General features: G+C 41.3%; 1 protein-coding gene, 1 long non-coding RNA gene and 1 other non-coding gene across 3 annotated transcripts; 1 reads left to right on the forward strand and 2 right to left on the reverse strand.

The window, feature by feature from the left end:
- Window positions 1-178: 178 nt before the first annotated feature.
- On the reverse strand, window positions 179-3,217 carry LOC134389442 (uncharacterized). Its single transcript, XR_010024703.1, has 2 exons — window positions 2,957-3,217; window positions 179-293 (listed from the first exon to the last, which is right to left on the reverse strand). It is a non-coding gene; the product is annotated as an uncharacterized LOC134389442 (long non-coding RNA).
- On the reverse strand, window positions 416-512 carry LOC134389835 (Z30 small nucleolar RNA). Its single transcript, XR_010024796.1, has one exon. It is a non-coding gene; the product is annotated as a Z30 small nucleolar RNA (small nucleolar RNA).
- Window positions 3,218-10,240: 7,023 nt separating the features above from the next.
- SLFN14 (schlafen family member 14) lies at window positions 10,241-17,125 on the forward strand. The gene is made up of 4 exons (XM_063109102.1): window positions 10,241-11,297; window positions 12,508-12,636; window positions 13,646-14,360; window positions 16,291-17,125. Exons 1-4 carry the CDS (start codon window positions 10,241-10,243, stop codon window positions 17,123-17,125), a joined length of 2,736 nt encoding a protein of 911 aa, XP_062965172.1.
- The last annotated feature ends 507 nt before the right edge of the window (window positions 17,126-17,632 follow it).

Genomic DNA, 17,632 nt, shown 5'->3' on the forward strand with positions numbered 1-17,632 from the left:
CATTTTCTCCATTCAAAGCACATTCTCTGATAGCACAAAGGCAACAAAGACAAATTATGAAATGGAATATCCTATGGGTTTTAAAATATTAAAACTTTTATATACCATAAGAAGAGTATAATGGATATTTTAAAAATCCTTGTTAAACCTCAAAGCTTTTACCAAAACAAAAACCATAGTTAATTAACATATTTTTAATACAATAAGAAGTCAGTATGAGAAGTGAATCAAATTCAAGACTGAAATGACGTAGTCTTCCATGGAGATTTCAAAGCCAGATTTTTCACTTCAACCTAAGAAGGAAAACATGAAAGTATCAGTAATTCAAAGAATATCAAAGAAATTTTCTTGTACATAATAAAACCATATCCAAATACGTAAGAACACACCTGTGTGGAAAAACCACAACCAGAATCAGCTCAGAGAGAAGATTAAGGGATCATACCCTGGTCAAAGCCAACACTGAAGTGATGGCAATACCAGGTCAGACTATACTTCACTCATCATTGCAGCCCAGTGCCCTATTTTCTCAACCAAGAAAACTTAGGCTTGCTTCTGAAAAAATAAAGGCTTCTTTTTAGATGAGTTTTCACCATGGGTTTTCTTGTGTTCCTTGTTTTTTGCGGGGGTGGGGGTGGTATCTAGCCAGTACAGGGACTGAACCCTAGACCTTGGTGTTGTCAGCACCATGCTCTAACCAACTGAGTTAACCGGCCAGCCAAACCATGGGTGTTTAATCAATATTTTATTTTCCACTATGCTTTCTTTTAAGCAACTCTGCTATATGAAACGCAAACTTAAACTGTTTTTCAGGGTTTTTGTTTTTGAAGCACAGAGGAGAGTGGAGAAGCATTTACTGTTCAAACGCATTTTTTTTTCCTAATGAGCCCAAACGCATGATAGAAATCTCAGGGATGTTTATAAAGGGATTTACACCCTAGTTCTAAAGCAAAACCTTTAGAAAAGGTTTTCTACTAAATTTCTTTATAAAGTAAACTCCAGTTCATTTAACATACAGTTCGATTTATAATTCTGCTGCCAACAAAGGCAAAGTGTAGCCATAAACATTTTATACCAGAATCTTGATCTTAAGAATCCAAGAATCCAGAGAAGCTGTGATTTGCCAAAGGTCAACAGCAAATTTAACAGCAGAGCTGGAAACAGGACTCAGGTCTGATGACCAGACTTACATTTTTCCACTAACAGCTAAATAAAAGGTTTAGTTTCATTTACTTCCAGGCTCCTACTCTTATATTTACTAATAAGGGAAGCCATGGCTAAATTGAGTAAGAAAGCTGACTGCATTTCATTTATTCCAAACAACACCTTCTGCGGTATACTATCGCTGACATGGAAAAGTACTGGAATCATAAAGTCACCCTCTCCAGACCTTCGACGTGATATTGTCAGTATCTAAATAACAATTCTGGAGCCACCATATACTTCCTTCAGCCATCTATAAATGTCAATAGACTGAAACTCCATAGTCAAAAATTGGCAGCTGTTGGTCTGTGTTCAACATTCAACAACTAAGCTCCATGAAGAGAGGGAAGCTAACTTACGAAGCACCTGTTACACAAGGGCTGTGCTTGACCCTTGTAGCTCATCATCCTCTACAGGGGAAATAGGTACACGTTAGAAATGTGGAAACAGAGGCTGAGAGAGCTTAATAATTTAAATAATTCTGCCTAAAATCATGAAACTCATGAGCAGAGCCAAGCTCTGAACCAATGAATGCCTAACTTTAAAGCCCATGTTCCATTTAGCAGACAGTACTGCTGTTTCAATGGGTCTCCTGCCTCCAGTTTCTCTCCCATCCAATGTACTCTGAATATTACACACGTACTAACCTTAAAATGTGAAGGTGTGATTATGTCATTACTCACAGGCATTCAATTGCTCCCTATGGTCCAGAAAATAAAGTTCAAACTACTTTGCTTGGCATTCAAGATATTTAAAACTGACCAAATTTATCCTTAACACACACCATAACCCTAAAATGTACCTTTGATTCTAACCAACCCAGACTATTCCTTAGTCCTCAAACCTGCTCTCATTGAGCTTGTGCCTCCCATCTAGAAAGTCCTTCTTCCCCTCTGTAGAAACCTTTCCTGTACTTTGGTCCTGGCTCTCCAGTTTGTGACCCTCCAAAACGTCACTTTTTGCATGAAGCCTTTCCCTATCAATCCAACAGGAAATTATCTGTCCTTCCTCTGAATTATGGGAGCACATTAGTACTTACTTTGTGGTACTTATTTCATTCTGTATTTTAAGATCCAGAAAGACATCCTAACATGGAATTCAAGATCTTTAGAAGTCTAAATCCTATCTACCTATCAGCTTCATCTTCAGCCCTGGGCAAGCCCTCCATGTGCTCCGGCCATACACAGAAGGTGCACTTTGCTCCACCTGCAGTGCCTTCCCCACCTCTTTCAATGGGGAGACGCCTAATTACACTTTCACAACTACGCAAATGTCACCATCTCTCAAGTGTTCCCAACTCCCTCAGTCATCCCCTCCTCTGACTCCTGCAGCACTTTCTTCCACCACAGCACGCATCACACGCCCACTATTCACCAGTTCACGTTTTCGCCCTTTCTCCTCCCAGCCCTATCACACTGAGTTCCTAAAGAATCGGGTCTATGTTTTACTGACCTTTGCAGACACTGCACTCAGAACGGTGCCTGGTACATAGGAGGGAGATCAATAAGTGAGTGTTTAATTTAGCCACCGAGCGACCCTCCCTACTAAGTCTAAGCTCCTAGACTATAAAAGCATCAGCGCACCTTGTAAAGCCGATTTACCTCCAACAGTTCACGTTGGTAAGGAACATACCTCAAGCATCTCCAAGCCCTCATTCCCCCCAGCTCCCGGCGCAGGACAACCAATGCTTACACACAGTAGACCCCCAAAACTAAGAAGATTGTAATAATGATAAGTTCCAAACCCCACCAACCTCAGGAAAGGCTGAAGCCATCCTTGCGGGGAAACAGGAGTAAGGCCGGAGCCAGGGCTCAAACCAAACCCCCAAGCGGGCGTTCGCAGTCCGCTTTCCGAACTCCTAAACCTCCTGCGCCCTAGACTCTCCCAGGAGGCCTGTCCCGGCCTGCGGAGGACGACAGGAGCTGGGTTCTCGGGCTTCTGGCCGCCAGCGACGCCGGCTTTGGGTTCCCCACTCTTCTCAGCCTCGCTGAGGGGCCCGCATCCCACAGCCCAACGCGGCTCTCGCGGGACAACCAATCCCGCTGCGGCCAGAGGATCACGCGGGAAGCCTTTAGGCGGGGCTGGGGCGAGAAACAGCCAATCGGAGGCCGAGGCGAACGTCAGGGGTGCAGCGGGCGGGATGGCGGCCGCAGCTTTTTCGTCGCTTCTTTGCGTCGCTGCCGTTGTCCTGCGAGTTAGGCCAGTCGCTTTCCGTACTCTGAACAGTCCCCCCCTGCCCTGACAATTCCTGGCCCTCGGACCTCGGGGCTACTGTTGGGTACAGTGGTTCTGCCGGTGCCTTGTGTGTCAGTTCATTTCAGGCAGTGATCCCACATCATTTGCTGCGCCTGTCCCGGATTCCCGCCTGAGGGCTAGGGATTGGGGTGGGCCACAGATGGGGGTGTTTTTCCTTGTCTGGGGAGAACTTATTGGCTGCCCAGGTGCCTCCTAAATGAGCAAAAGTTGCCACGAGGAAAGTGCAGCTAAATATCAAAGCGCAAAAGAGAAAAGGAAAGACTTCCTGGGAGAAGTGGCATTTTATCTGGGTAGGATGGGTGGCATTTGAATATTAGGAGATACTGGGAGAAGGAATCGTTTAAGCTCCCGAATAAACTGAGAAATTATGGGGGACTTTACCAGATTTAGGTAAAGTTAAGATAGTTGTTGCGGTGCTTCTCAAAATCTCGTGAAACACCAGGAGGAACCAACCCCTTGACTGACAATACAGGTGTCCTCCAGCATAAAAAGAAAACAACAACAAAAAATAAATTTAAGAAGCAAACAAAAACCCCAAAATGTTTGGGGCTCAACCCAGACCTGCCGAATCAGATATTCAGGAGTTGGAGCCCAGGCATGGTAAATTTTTAATAAGCACCCAAGGGGTAATTCTGATTCACACTAAAGTTTGAGGTGTTAAAGAGAGAATGTGGTAGAAGATTGGAAAAACAGGTCAAGGCTTTGTTAAGGATGATAGTTGGCTGGCTATGTAGTTCAGACTACTCTGGAGAGAATGGGAGAATTGAAGATTTCAGAGGCCAAGGAGTTAGGTGATCAGGCACACTTTAGGAAACTCAGTTTCCATCTGTGTTTAGATTGGAGGGGAGCAGAGAGTAAAAGCAGGAGAAGCTATTGCAATAGTCCAGGTGAGAGCTAGTAAGAGCCAAAATTAGACTTTGGCAGTGGAGATAAAGTGGTGACATATGAAAGGCAAATGAGGATTGTGGTGAGTGTCAGATAGAGATGGGTAGAAGGACATGAAGAAAAAATGGAGGGTCTTCTGTACCAGACCAACTAAAGACCCCTTTGTACCTTAGGGATAGGAGAGGTTAGACAAAAAAGAGAATGTGTCTTTGCATGCACTATTTCCCCTACCTGGTCTATTGTTTCCTACTTCATCTCCCTTTCTCAACCTGGTGCATTCTTACTTACAGTTTCCGGTTTACATATCATCTCATTTGGGAAATCTTTTCTGATTCTCACAAGTATAGTTATTTATCACTCCTCAGAACAGCCAGAGCACACTGCTTATATATTGCTAGCTCTCCAGAGGGTAGAGCTAGAGTGTAATGGTCATGCACATGGACTATGTCAGCAAGCAATTTAAACCCTTTGTTCTTCAGTTACCATACCTGTAAAAAGAGGATGATAATAGCATCTACCTCCTAGAGCTGTTATAAGATTAATAAGAACGACACCTAGTACATAGAGTGCTCAGTAGTTGTTGTTGTGTATGCTGTACTCTTGCGAGTTGTTTAATATATGTGTTCTTTCTTTAGATTGTGAATGGGACATGTGTCTTATTCTTCCAGCTAACAGTAAAGCTATGTGGCAGAATGAAAACAGATGAGCTTTGGATTCAGATAGATCAGTGTTCAAATCCCAGCTCTGCTACTTACTAGATATATAACCTCGAGCTTTACCTTGCCAAACTCGGTTTCTTCATTTATAAGATGGTGAAAATAATGCATGTCTTGCAAGTTGTTATGAGGAAATGTATGAGAGAATGGAACTTGAATATTTGGCCCAAGAAAACAATCACTAAAGGGCAGTTTTTATTTTGATGTGTTGCCCCAGTTTTATTTGAGGCTATGCCCCCAGAGCATAGCACAATGTTTGGAATATGGTTAGTGCTCAATAATTGATTATTGAAAGAAAAGCTGACATTATATGCCAGGCACCATGCTAAAGCTCTTTATGTGCATCATCTCACTGCGTTCTCACATGTACTCTGTGGAGAAGGCACTATTATTATCTACAATTTGCCCAAAGGAGTCTGAGGTTAGGTTAGCTTAACCAAGGTCTCATAGCTAGAATGTGGCAGAGCCAGGATTCAAACATCCTAGGAACCCCAATAGCTGATTGAATGAAAGAATGAATGAAAATGAGGAAACTTACCCAGGCTCAGGTACAGGCATGGTAGAGCCAGAACTGTCTCTCTTGGCCATTATGCTATCTATTCTCTTTAAATCATCTCCATGAAAAAGTTGAGGGTGAGATGGTGGTGCCTGGGGATCGGGAGACCAATCTTTCTTCTTCTGCTGGTATTCTACAATTATATATAGTGCACATGCAAGATGAGCCATAACTAACACTGCTGATAAACCAAAATGCTGGTGAAAGAACACATCTTAAATAAATTGGGGTTCTGGTTCTTAGCCAATCATCAATACTATGGCAAGATAACTTTCCCAAAACACAGGAAAAATCACTATCCAAGCTACTAACTTCAAGTTGTTTTGTAGCAGAAACATTTGCTTTAGAGATATCAAAGCCAAGATGTGAGGTCCTCCCCGGCCTGACAATCTAACTATCCATATCCAGGAGACTTAACTAATAGATCTGCAACATAACCAGCACCACTTTAGACAAGCTCAAGCACAAAATGACGCTGCCCACCTCCTCCCCTCCCCTCCCCCCTTCCCTTTACCAGAAGCCTCCTGACTTAAACAGAAACCCCTTTTGCTTCCGCAAGGACGCATTTCTCCACCTGTATACACATTAGCATAATGACCCTCCTTAATGGTATCAGCCAGCCCTTTGCGCACTATATAATAACTACCATCCCCCACGCCTGGTGCTGTCCACTATTTTAGGGCAGCCCTGGTCCCAGTCCCACTCTGAGCACAGCCCAGTAGATTTCTTTCTTTAATAAAGCTTGAACGGTACCCGGCATCTCGGCTCACCTTCTTTCATTAACTAAGGAGCTTTGAAGGCTAAGCCCCCTTCACTCATCTTCCACATTATCCGCACCCCGCCCTTCTCCTGATTTGATAGCCCTTAGTGCACTGCAGAAGAATAAGATGGGAACAACAATCCAGTTCCTACTCCTCCCGCCCAAGTGATACACTTCCTGTTGACTGGGAAGAAAAAGGGGAGGTGCTTAGGGAGACTTCTCATTCTGAAGGCTCTCAAGCAATCCAGAATCCCAAAGCAGTGAAAGGAGTAGGAAAATAGACAGACCTGGTTTTGAACCCCAGCTCTTCCACTTACTGGCCATGTAATCTCAGTTTTTGCATAGTGTGTAGAGCTCCCAGCATTGTCCCTTGCATCTAGTAGTCACATTTCCAGTAAACGGTGGTCATTTTTATCCTTCTAAAAGTAAACATCAGGGGCATTTAGTGTGAAGTTGAGACTGAGAATTAAGGTAGATAGCAGTGGATTGTATTCAGAACTGGCATGAGTGAAAAAGGGTTAAAACCGAAGCTGAGACAGGCCCTTGGAGCTCATTATATTGCTGTGTCGATTATACATCATAGTAGCCATTCTGCCTCCTATCCTGGAAATTCCATTCAGCCAAATATGTGCAAAGAGTAATGCCAGCAAAGCAGAACTTTGTAGAGGCAGTAGCCTTGGTTAACACCACACACACACACACACACACACACACACACACACACACACACACACACACACACACACACACACACACACACACACAAAATGTCCAGAGACCTATTTAAAAATGTCTTTTCACCATAAACAAATTGAAGTAGAAACACAGAGTTGTTTGCTGGTTTGATTTAGAGGGAGAGAAGTGTATTAGTTTCCTGTGGCTGCCATAACAAATTGCCACAAACTTGTGGCTTAAAGCAGTAGAAATCTATTCTTTTATAGCCCTTTTACAGCTAGAAGTTCAACATCATTTCACTGGGCTGAAATCAGGATGTTAGCAGGGCCATACTCTCTATAGAAGCTCTAAGGAGAAGCCATTCCTCCCCTCTTCCAGCTCCTGGTGTCTGCCAGCGTTACTTCACTTGTGGCCTCATCACTCCAATCTCTGCCTCTATGATCACATTGCCTCCTCTTCTTTTGTGTATATCAAATCTCTCTCTGTTCCTCTCTTAGGAGAACACCATGACTGGATCTAGGATCCACTGGGTAATCCAGGATAATGTCATCTCCCCAATTCACGATTGTTAACTTAATCACATCTGCAAAGACACTTTTCCCTTAGAAGGCAACATTTACAGGTTCCTAATAATAATGATGATGGTGATGATGAGTGACCATTATTCAGCCTACAGGTTTGACCCTTTGTAGCCAGCGTCCCCCAATGAGATAACTGACTTTCATCTGTTTATTTTTACCATTTAATTGTTTTTAATTATAAAAACAATTCATGTTTATTGCAAAACATTTAAAAAATATAGAACAGTTAAACAAAGAGAAGGAAAGGAAATTAAATGAAAAATCACCTGTAATTCTCTCACTGAGGGATAGCCAGCTTCTCATCTATGATCGTTTTTTCCAGGCTGGGTCTTGTATCTAATGAAGAAGAAAAGTGGGAAAAAGAATAAGAGCAAATAGAATAGGACAAGCAATTGGAAGGTAATGAAATAGGTTAACATTGCTCACAACGAATACATACAGAACAGTCTAACTTAAAATTAAGGTAAAGCTTTGCAAAGAAAATTAACCAGGGTAGAAGATGCTTGTATTATGTATGGAAATGATGCTCAATCTCTTAGAAGTGGTAAGTTTAACTTTGGCCTCTTACTTGGAAACTCCTGAATCACTCACTGCCCAAGCTCAGACCTTGGGCTGCTAATCTGCCCTGTCATAGGCTCTACTTGAGTCCTTATCAGCCTTCCTCAGTGGCTCAATGTTATGAAGACTGGGGTAGTCTGGGAGAGTTCCTGCTCCTCCCGGGCTGATATCGAAGGGCAACAGGGGCTGTGACAGAAGGCAAACATTCAGAGAAGAGCCAGATGTGAAACTGAAGCTGCAAGAAGAAACGCAAGAGCATCAGGTGAAAAAAAATTTTTTAAATCTCATCCCTCTTATTTTAGGTGCAGCTTATGTCTGAGGACAGGAAGGACTTAGTAATACAGTATTTAAGAAAAAACATGTAAAGGAAAATAAGTGAGAAATTCTGGGAAATGTGGAAAAGATGTTCGTTTAGAGGTAGAATTTCATAAAATGTATTTATCATACTTGTTATCATCAATGAGATTTAACATCAATGAGACTTAGGAGTCATGAGACCGTAGGGTCTGCTAGTCCAAAATCAAGTACATTTGTTCTGTGGGTCCCATCAGTGGAAGTTACAGGGAGACAAACTGCAGCTGAAAATAAGGATGCCATTTCTAACAGAGCTGTCTGAAAATACAAGAGACTACTCAGAGAGATAATGTATTACTAGTCGCTGGAGGTGTTCAAGCAGTTGTTAGATAGCAATTTGTTGGATTTAAGAATTAGATAGATGGTTGGACCAGAAGGTCTTTTAAGTCCCTTCCAACACTTCTGTGATTCTATGATATAAATAGAATGTTATGAAAAATTTCCCCATGGAGCCATAAAATACCATATTTACATGTGCCTACAGGAGAGACTCACAGATTGAAAAACAATTCCTCAGGTTGATTCTGGTTTGCCTGAAGGACATGAGAAGGCAACAAGATGAAACTAATGTCAGAAGAGGGTACATGTCCTGCTGGATTCCTGCTTTTTCCCTCTTAGTGAGTATAAAAAACATCCACAGGGCCCCTGCTTTGCAAAAATTGTACAGAAGGGTTGAGCTCTCTTCTCCTAGAGGAAAAACTTTGGTTTGAGTTAGTGAGTATTTTGTTTTGTGATTAACCCAAGGTAAGGATGTCCTTTCAGAAATATTTGCTTCAGAGCTAACTTCAATCTAGGTGGCTGTTCTCTGGTCTATGAAGCAAAAGGATGGTTGACCACAGTTTAATGACCATGCCCCCAAAGCTCACGTTCTTTTCCAAGTCTGAGAAGCTCCCACAACATAGGGCAGAACTTTTAGGAGGGAAGGAAAGTTCCTGCTCCCACATAATGCTATATATGAAGAAATGCATTTTTAGAATTTAGAAGAATATGTGAAGAGCTTAAAAGATTTCTGCATTTGATATCAATTGAAATTCTTTCAGGAGTAGAATGAAGCTTTTAAAAATGTATAAAATAGCATGTAAAAATGCCAAATTTTATGTTTGTTTTTATAGCAAGATCTTCTACAGCACATTTATACTCCAGAATTATACCCCCTTAGTGCTCTAGTGCTTTTCTTTCTTTCCCCTTTGAATTACAAATAGGAGCATCTCATTACTTCAACTTCTATTTCTGCATATTTTCTAATAACTTACTTTGGCTCTTGTGCCAACCCATGCCCTCTATATCTGGGCTCAGTGTTGGCGCTCTCTGATTTTAAATGGAAAATGTCTGAAAATTTCAGCAATATAATTTTTCCATCATGGCAAAATATTACCTTTATCTATGCCTATTCATGCCAGAGATATTTGGCAAAGTTGTTAGAAAACAGTTATATCAAAGATTATTTCCAATTTAAAATGTATCTCCAATAATTTACATCTTTAAAAAAAACATTGTAATCTCTGTAATATTTTCCCCCTGTAGCTGGCTGGTACAGGGATCGAACCCGGGACCTTGATGTTATTAGCACAATGCTCTAACCAACTGAGCTAACTGGACATCCCACTGTAATTCTTCTTAATGTAGAAAGAATATTTCTGCCCTGATTCTAGAAACCCCCTTCTGTTATTGTTTGGAGCACAGAGGGGCTGCTGCAATGGAGAGTCTAAAGACTGATATAAAAATGTTCTATCCTGAGAACATAGTAGAAATGGGCAAAGTGACTTTTGGGGAAGAAAAAAGGAAGAAGATGGCCAACAGTGGCTTAAAAAGATCTGAGAATTCTAAAATCACCCAGGCTATATGTGCACTGTTGAATTCTGGAGGCGGTGTGATCAAAGCAGAGACTGATATAAACTACAGCTACCGATGCCATGGGCTAGGACAGGATATGGAAACTTCTTTTCAAAAGCTCCTTCCTTTGGGCTCACAGAAATACCTTGACTTCATGCAGCAGGGGCACAATCTCCTGATTTTTGTGAAGTCATGGAACCCAGATGTTTTCAGCTTCCCACTAAGGATCTGCAGCTTGCATTCCAATTTATATCAGAGAGATGTGACTTCCACTATCAATTTGAGTGCCAGCAGTGCCCTGAAGCTTCTCAGAGACAAAGAGTCTAGAGCACAAAGACGAAGACTGAGAGTGAGGGAGCTGTATCCTCAGAAAGTTCTCAACAGATACTTTCAGGAAGAGGAAGATATAAGGATGAATGCCTCAGAATTTTTTAAAAAGGACAGACTCATGTATAGGGAGAAACTCAACTTTACAGAGTCAACACATATTGAGATTAAAAGATTTACTACCAAAAAGGTTGTACCTCGGATTAAAGAAATGCTGCCTCGTTATGTTTCTGCATTTGCCAACACTCAAGGGGGATACCTAATTATTGGGGTGGATGATAAGAGCAAAGAAGTGTTTGGATGTAAGAGAGAAAAAGTGAACCCTCACTTATTAAAAAAAGAAATAGAAAACTGCATAGAAAAATTGCCTATATTTCACTTCTGCTGTGAGAAGCCAAAGGTGAATTTCACTACTAAAATCTTGAATGTGTACCAAAAAGATGTTCTGTATGGTTACGTCTGCATCATTCAAGTGGAGCCCTTCTGTTGTGTAGTGTTTGCAGAGGCCCCAGATTCCTGGATCATGAGGGACAACTCTGTCACAAGGCTGACGGCTGAGCCCTGGGTGGTCATGATGCTGGATATTCAGTCAGGTAAAGAGAGAGCAAAGTCATTGTACAGTCAGCAGGGAGGAATCCCCTTTTCTGCCTTTTGTGGGTATTTGGTCAGATATTTTAGTTAAAACATAGGAAGTTGTTTTTGCTTACAAATGTTCTCCGATTTGTACCCCTCCCAGCATTCTTTTTATAATATTTTTAGTTCCAAAAACTCAGAATATGAACTGTTGGAGGTCAAGAAATTCTTGGATTTCAGTCTGTCTTGGGAAAGTTGTAGTATGCCATCTAAATTCCCATCTGTGTACTGAAAAGGCTGTCGACAATATTTTGCAGGCTAGTCAGAATAGGAAGAGTCTTCTTCTAAAAGATATTTCAGAGAAACATAGTTTAAGAATGACTCTCCACTAATTCTTCCAAGAAAAACATTGTTGACAAATTTAATTGTTTCAGTAATATTAGGAGCTAATACCTTAAACCATTCAGCTTGGGGCACCACAAAGTGAGGGGAAATGATGCCAAAAAAAGATGCCGGGGCAGGGGGCAGGGGACAGTGGTGGAGGAGGAGGACCCCTAGTGTTTTCACTTCCCTTACAGTTTTGCTTAGAATCAGCCTTGGCAATTCCTAATCAATTCATAAAGGATTTATAGGCTGAACTAAACTTATCAGCTCACCTTCAACATCAGTATGTTCCAAATGTGATGAGAAGCAAGACTCGAGTGATTAGAGAGTTTTAGTCTTTCTCTTGTCCTAAATTTGTTTGAATTCACCTCTCTCTCTCTCTCTCTCTTTCTCTCTCTCTCTCTCTCATACATCCCCCCCAAACTAGAGATCCTGCCTCTTTTGATTCTATCTAACCTTGGATGTAGATTTAACAACTAAAACAATATATAAAAAATACTGTGATTAACCTTTGCTGACCCCCACTAGATGCTTTTTCTTCTTACAGATGACCTGGATTCAGAATATTAGAGTTGAAAGGAAACTTAGACATCATTATCTCACTTTTGAATGAGAGCAAGGTGAAATAATTTGCCCAAGGCGAGTCACACAGTGAGTTAGAATATGTATGGCTCCTGCAGGAGTTACCAGACTTCCTTCCCTGACATATGCTATGTGTTTGAGGCATAAGTGTAACAGCAGTTCAGGTGCCACGCACATCACATACCTCTGGTAGAAAGGGCAATAAAATAATTCTTTTCCTTGTTTATTTTTTTGTCTGGAACAAATTTCCATGTAATTGTTTAGCTCCTTCCAGTTTGGCTTCAGACTGCAGCTGTCACATGGTTTCATCAGCTTTACCTGCACCAAGAAGCCCAGCATATCCCATAAAAGTTCTGGAATTTAAGGAGACTCTGCAACAACATTTGTTTCCAGGTATTTCCTCTTGACTTCAGCTGAGGGGACTATTTGTTTTCTAAAATTAAGTTGGGAGGAATTGGTAGCAATTAGTCCAAGTCTTTCTCCCTAAAGAAGGTCAAATGTATGACTTAGCAGACATAATGGTCCCGAAATAATATACATGTCTGACTCTTGTTTCTTGGTCATCAAATCCCCACTATCCTTCCATGTGCTCTTGGGCTTCTAGTCACTTATGGCTTTTGTTCTCCAAATTTGAGAGTGCTGGGAATTCCTTAGGACTCTACTGTAACAGAACTACCCCTGGCTTTCCAATGCAGGAGCCACAGGGTCACCTGAACTCCTTCTGAAGCAGGGTTTCTCAATCTTGGCAGTCCTGTCATTTGAGTCAGATAATTCTTTGTTGGAAGCGGCGAGTGCCCTCTGAATTGTAGGATGTTTAGCAGCACTCCTGGCCTCTAACCCCCTAGATGCCAATAGCTGATTAGCTCTGTTGGTTAGAGCACAGCCTTATAACACCAAGGTCACAGATTCGGATCCCTGTACTTGCCAGTCACCAAAAAATAAATAACTCTCTATATGCCAGTAGCACCTCTCCAGTTGTGACAATAAAAAATTCTCCAGACATTGCCAAATGTCTCCTGAGGGTGGGCAAAATTGCCACTGGTTAAAAATCACTGTTCTGAAGGAAAATTCTTAGTTTCCCCAAAGCATAAGGTTCACAAAAAGCCCTTAACAGGAAGGAGTGCCTTTCCAGCAACAGTGGACCATCTGGGGTTGAGGAGATAGTGCTGGGTGGCTGTTCTGGAAGACCCTTCGCTGCTAGCTTTCCCCTGTACTACAGCTGCCAGAAATGAGAACCTCTGATTGTAGCCCTAGGCTTTCTGTGAAGAGGAGGTGGTCTCTTTGCAGACAAGGAAACCCATAGTTCCATGGCTAGCGTCATTTCTTCCTGCACTGTTGTAGGAATACTTACCATATACTTTTGTAAGTTTTGGTAACTTACTTTTATTCCTTGAATTTTCAGTGACACAGGAAGAGATACAATTTAAACCAGAATCCCTCTGTAAGAAGCTATTCTCAGATCATAAAGGACTGGAGGAATTAATGAAGACACAGATATATCCTTGTTCTCAGGGGATTGTGATATTTTCTAGAAGCTGGGCTGGTGATGTTGGTTTAAGAAAAGATCAGAATGTCCTGTGTGATGCTCTCCTAATAGCAGTTAACAGCCCCTTGATACTCTATACCATCTTAATAGACCCCTGTTGGATGGGAGGACTTGAATATGCCCGAAATACTGCTCATCAGTTAAAGCAGAAACTGCAAACTGTTGGTGGTTACACAGGGAAAGTGTGTATCATTCCAAGACTGATACACTTGACCAGCCCACAGTGTGGACCTGGTGAAATACCCGTGCACTACCCCCATTCCTACAGGCTTGCTAGTGAGGATGAAATGGAAGACTTGTTGCAGGCCCTTGTGGTGGTCTCACTGTGCTCTAGATCTCTTCTGAGTGATCAGATGGGATGTGAATATTTCAACTTGCTCATAGCAGAGCAATGTGAGTTGCTTTCCAGGAGCCTTCAGGAGACACGGGAATTGTTTATCCACTGCTTTCCGGGAACCCGGAAGACAGCCCTAGCTATAAAGATCATGGAGAAAATTAGGGACTTTTTCCACTGCAAACCAAAAGAGATCCTGTACGTTTGTGAAAGTAACTCCCTGAAGGATTTTGTAACGTAAGTTTCACCAACTAAACACAAAAAATGTAGTTAGCACATCTTTCCAATAGTGTCTCAAAAGTAATTTGTGTTTCTGTTTAAGATCTTGCAATGCCTTACCTGCATAAGTGCGAGAGCCTAAATTATATACACGTCTTCAAATGATGAGGTAGTTGAGCAACAAATGGGTAATTTACAATGTTGAAGCTCAAATATTTCATTATAAATAAGCCACGTATGCATACTATAATTACGGAACTAGAAGCATTTTCCCAACAATCTGTGGCCTTAAATTTAAGAAAAGTAGAAATGAACCTATCTTGCTGTAAGTATACTTTTTGCTTGATACGTAATGAGACATTGTATCTAGCAGGAACTTAAATTTAAATACAATTTGATTTTGCTTATAAATTATTTTCATTTGCTTGGCTTGTTCTGCATCAATAATCTTAGAAAACATGCTGATTTGTTTCTGATTTAAATCTCTAGCTTTTGATTTGATAAAAATAAATTGGTTGTTTTACAGTTTAGCAAATGAGGGTAAATTTACTTTGTTTTTTTGGTTTGGTTTCCTTATTTATTCAACAAATCTTTTTGAGCACTGTTTATATGCTAGATACCATGCTACATTTAGTGTTAGAGGGGAAAACATATTGAAGCCCTTGCCATAAAAAGAATAAACAATGTGAGTGTTATGTAATTGGTATAGTAATAAAGATATGCTCATTTTAACTTAGGCTGGAGGTTGGCCAGCAAATATGCCCCAGCAGAGGAGACTCTTGGGCACACTCTTAAGAAGTCAGTAGGAGAAGTGAATAAAATGGGGATGGGGGAGGAGCTTCCTAGGAAAAGGGTATAGCAAGTTCAAAGGCATGGAGACACTGGAGAATTACAGTGGTAGGTCTGGCTGGAGCAGTGAGGGAGTGTGGGTACGTGGCAGGTGGTGATGTTGCGAAGCAGGCAGATGACAGATGAGGAAGAATCCTGTAAACTGTGCTAAGGACTATATTATTAAGCTTTATAGCTAGGTTTTAAAATATCCCAGTTAAAAAGATTAATTCAACAATCATCTGTTGAACTCCTAACGTGAGGGGGATACAGAGATTGTTGAGAACCAGTGCTTCAAGAGTCCCCGCAGCCCAGACTGGAAAAGAACATAAATAGTTATGGTTCAAGGCATAAGGAGGAAAGCTGCAGGAATTGCTTATGTAAACTCAGGGAATCTGCTGGGATTAGTGATATTAGGGTTCAAATTAGAGGAGGCAAGAAACAACCACATTTGTTAAGGAAAAAAATCTATCTGCTAAAACATATTATAAAGGAAAATTGAGCTAAGTAAACAAAGTAGCTCCAGAGAGTCATAGCCCAGTGATTTGTTACCCTGCTTGACATGGCATAGAATCATCAACCTCTTGATGTTTCTCTTAACCAAAACCTAAAGAACTTTTTTGGTTTCATGCCACAAATAAGTGGGGAAATAGAGTTTGCTTTAGAGGAATTTTAATTAGCCCATTCATCTTTTGCTATATAAAATTCTGATATGCCTTTAGGTGACCATTCTCTAGCTCTAAAAAGGACAGAAAGTCAAGAAATGGTAGTAAGAAGCGTAAATTACTTTTGAGATTTCCTTTAGATGTAAGGAGACTGTCTTCAAGGATTGTCAAGCAACAGGAATGGACTATGAATGGAAATAATAAAATTTCCTAACTGAGCTCACTTCAAAAGTTTCACGTGCAGATTTAACTAATACCCCTAAAGAGTAGGCTGTAACATTGTGCCTTCTGTCTTCCAGGTAACTTGTAAGTAGAGCAGTTTTGTGGTATTCACAACTCTGTTGAATCAGCCTGCAGATGAGAATTATCCTCTGATTCCAATCCAGAGAGTAATGAATGTTGGTGTTCTCTTTCTTTTTATGCCTGAAACCCTGTTCTCACTTTCATCCTTATAGCCAACAAACCACCTGCCATGCTGTGACCCGGAAAACCTTCATGCAAGGGGAGTTCCTAAAGATTAAACACATAGTGATGGATGAGACTGAGAATTTCTGCAGTAAAAATGGCAATTGGTACATGAAGGCTAAGAATATCACCCATCCAGAGGTGAAGCGGGCTGGAAGTGAAAACCTTCACCACGGGATTCTCTGGATTTTTCTGGACCCTTTCCAAGTCCATCATGCAGATGTCAATGGCCTTCCCCCTCCATCTGATCAGTTTCCTCGAAAAGCAATCACCGATGGGATCCACTGTGCTCTGGAAATAGCCAAGGTCATGAAAGAGGAAATGAAAGGGATTAAAGAAAATCCTCCCTCCAATATACTTCCAGACACATTGGCATTGTTCAGGGAAACTGCCTATGAGGAAGCAATGTATGCCCAGGCTCTTCCTGGAGTGTGTGAGACAAAGATTAACCTGACAATAGAACAAATAGCAAACTATGTGGCAGAAACATGTCACAGCCTGTTCCAATGTGGCTATCTGCCCAAAGATATAGCAATTCTGTGCAGGAGAGGAGAGGACAGAGGACGCTATAAGCTTGCACTGCTAAAAGCAATGGAGTTAGTTGGGACCCATGGAGCAACAGAGGTTGTGTTCAGTCAGGTCTCTGGTGTTTGGGGCAGTCACATTGTTTTAGACAGTATTCAGCAGTTTTCAGGCCTACAGAGGAATATTGTGTTTGGGCTTAGTCCAGAATTTGTCCAGTCAGAGGAATTTCATAAGCTCTGCTTTGCTTCAAGAGCCATTAAACACCTCTACCTGCTTTATGAAAAGAGAGCTGTCTTCTGAAAATTATAAAAACATAGGAAGCCAGAAAGGGCAACCTCCCTTCTCCCAGACACGTGGCAGCTACTTCTTTGTAATATTACAAGTAAGGAAATCAAGGCAGATCAGTATGACCTGAAGCCACAGAGATATCTCTTGGGGCTGACCCTTCCACTCTATTTGCAGTGGCACTGTCCTTTTCCCAGTCCACTTCACCTCCTTGTGCAATTACAACAGACTTATAATTGGTCTCCTGCTATATTTCAGTCATAAGCCTCAGTACCATTTGACTTTTTAAATTATATGTGTGTGTTATATAATTTTTGCTAAAATAATTTATTTTTAAAATAATTGTTTTAAATATCGATTTGGAAGTCTTTGTCAGTTCATCATCTAATCGAACAGCTCAATCAGGCTTAACTCAGTGATTCTCGACCCTGGCTACTTAATATAATAACCTGGGGAGTTTTAAAAAATACTAGTGATCAGGCCAGACACCAGGCCAATTAAGTCAGCATCTTTGGGCACAGG

This window comes from Cynocephalus volans, chromosome 10 (assembly GCF_027409185.1).
Source record: "Cynocephalus volans isolate mCynVol1 chromosome 10, mCynVol1.pri, whole genome shotgun sequence".
NCBI classification, from domain to species: Eukaryota; Metazoa; Chordata; class Mammalia; order Dermoptera; family Cynocephalidae; genus Cynocephalus; species Cynocephalus volans.

Excerpts from the sequence above, each read along its gene's own strand:
- SLFN14 (XM_063109102.1), top strand. The coding sequence starts at position 10,241 with ATGGAGAGTCTAAAGACTGATATAAAAATGTTCTATCCTGAGAACATA. Across the intron at positions 11,298-12,507 it reads GATGCTGGATATTCAGTCAG|CTCCTTCCAGTTTGGCTTCA; the intron begins GTAAAGAGAGAG and ends GTAATTGTTTAG. Across the intron at positions 14,361-16,290 it reads TCCCTGAAGGATTTTGTAAC|CCAACAAACCACCTGCCATG; the intron begins GTAAGTTTCACC and ends TCATCCTTATAG.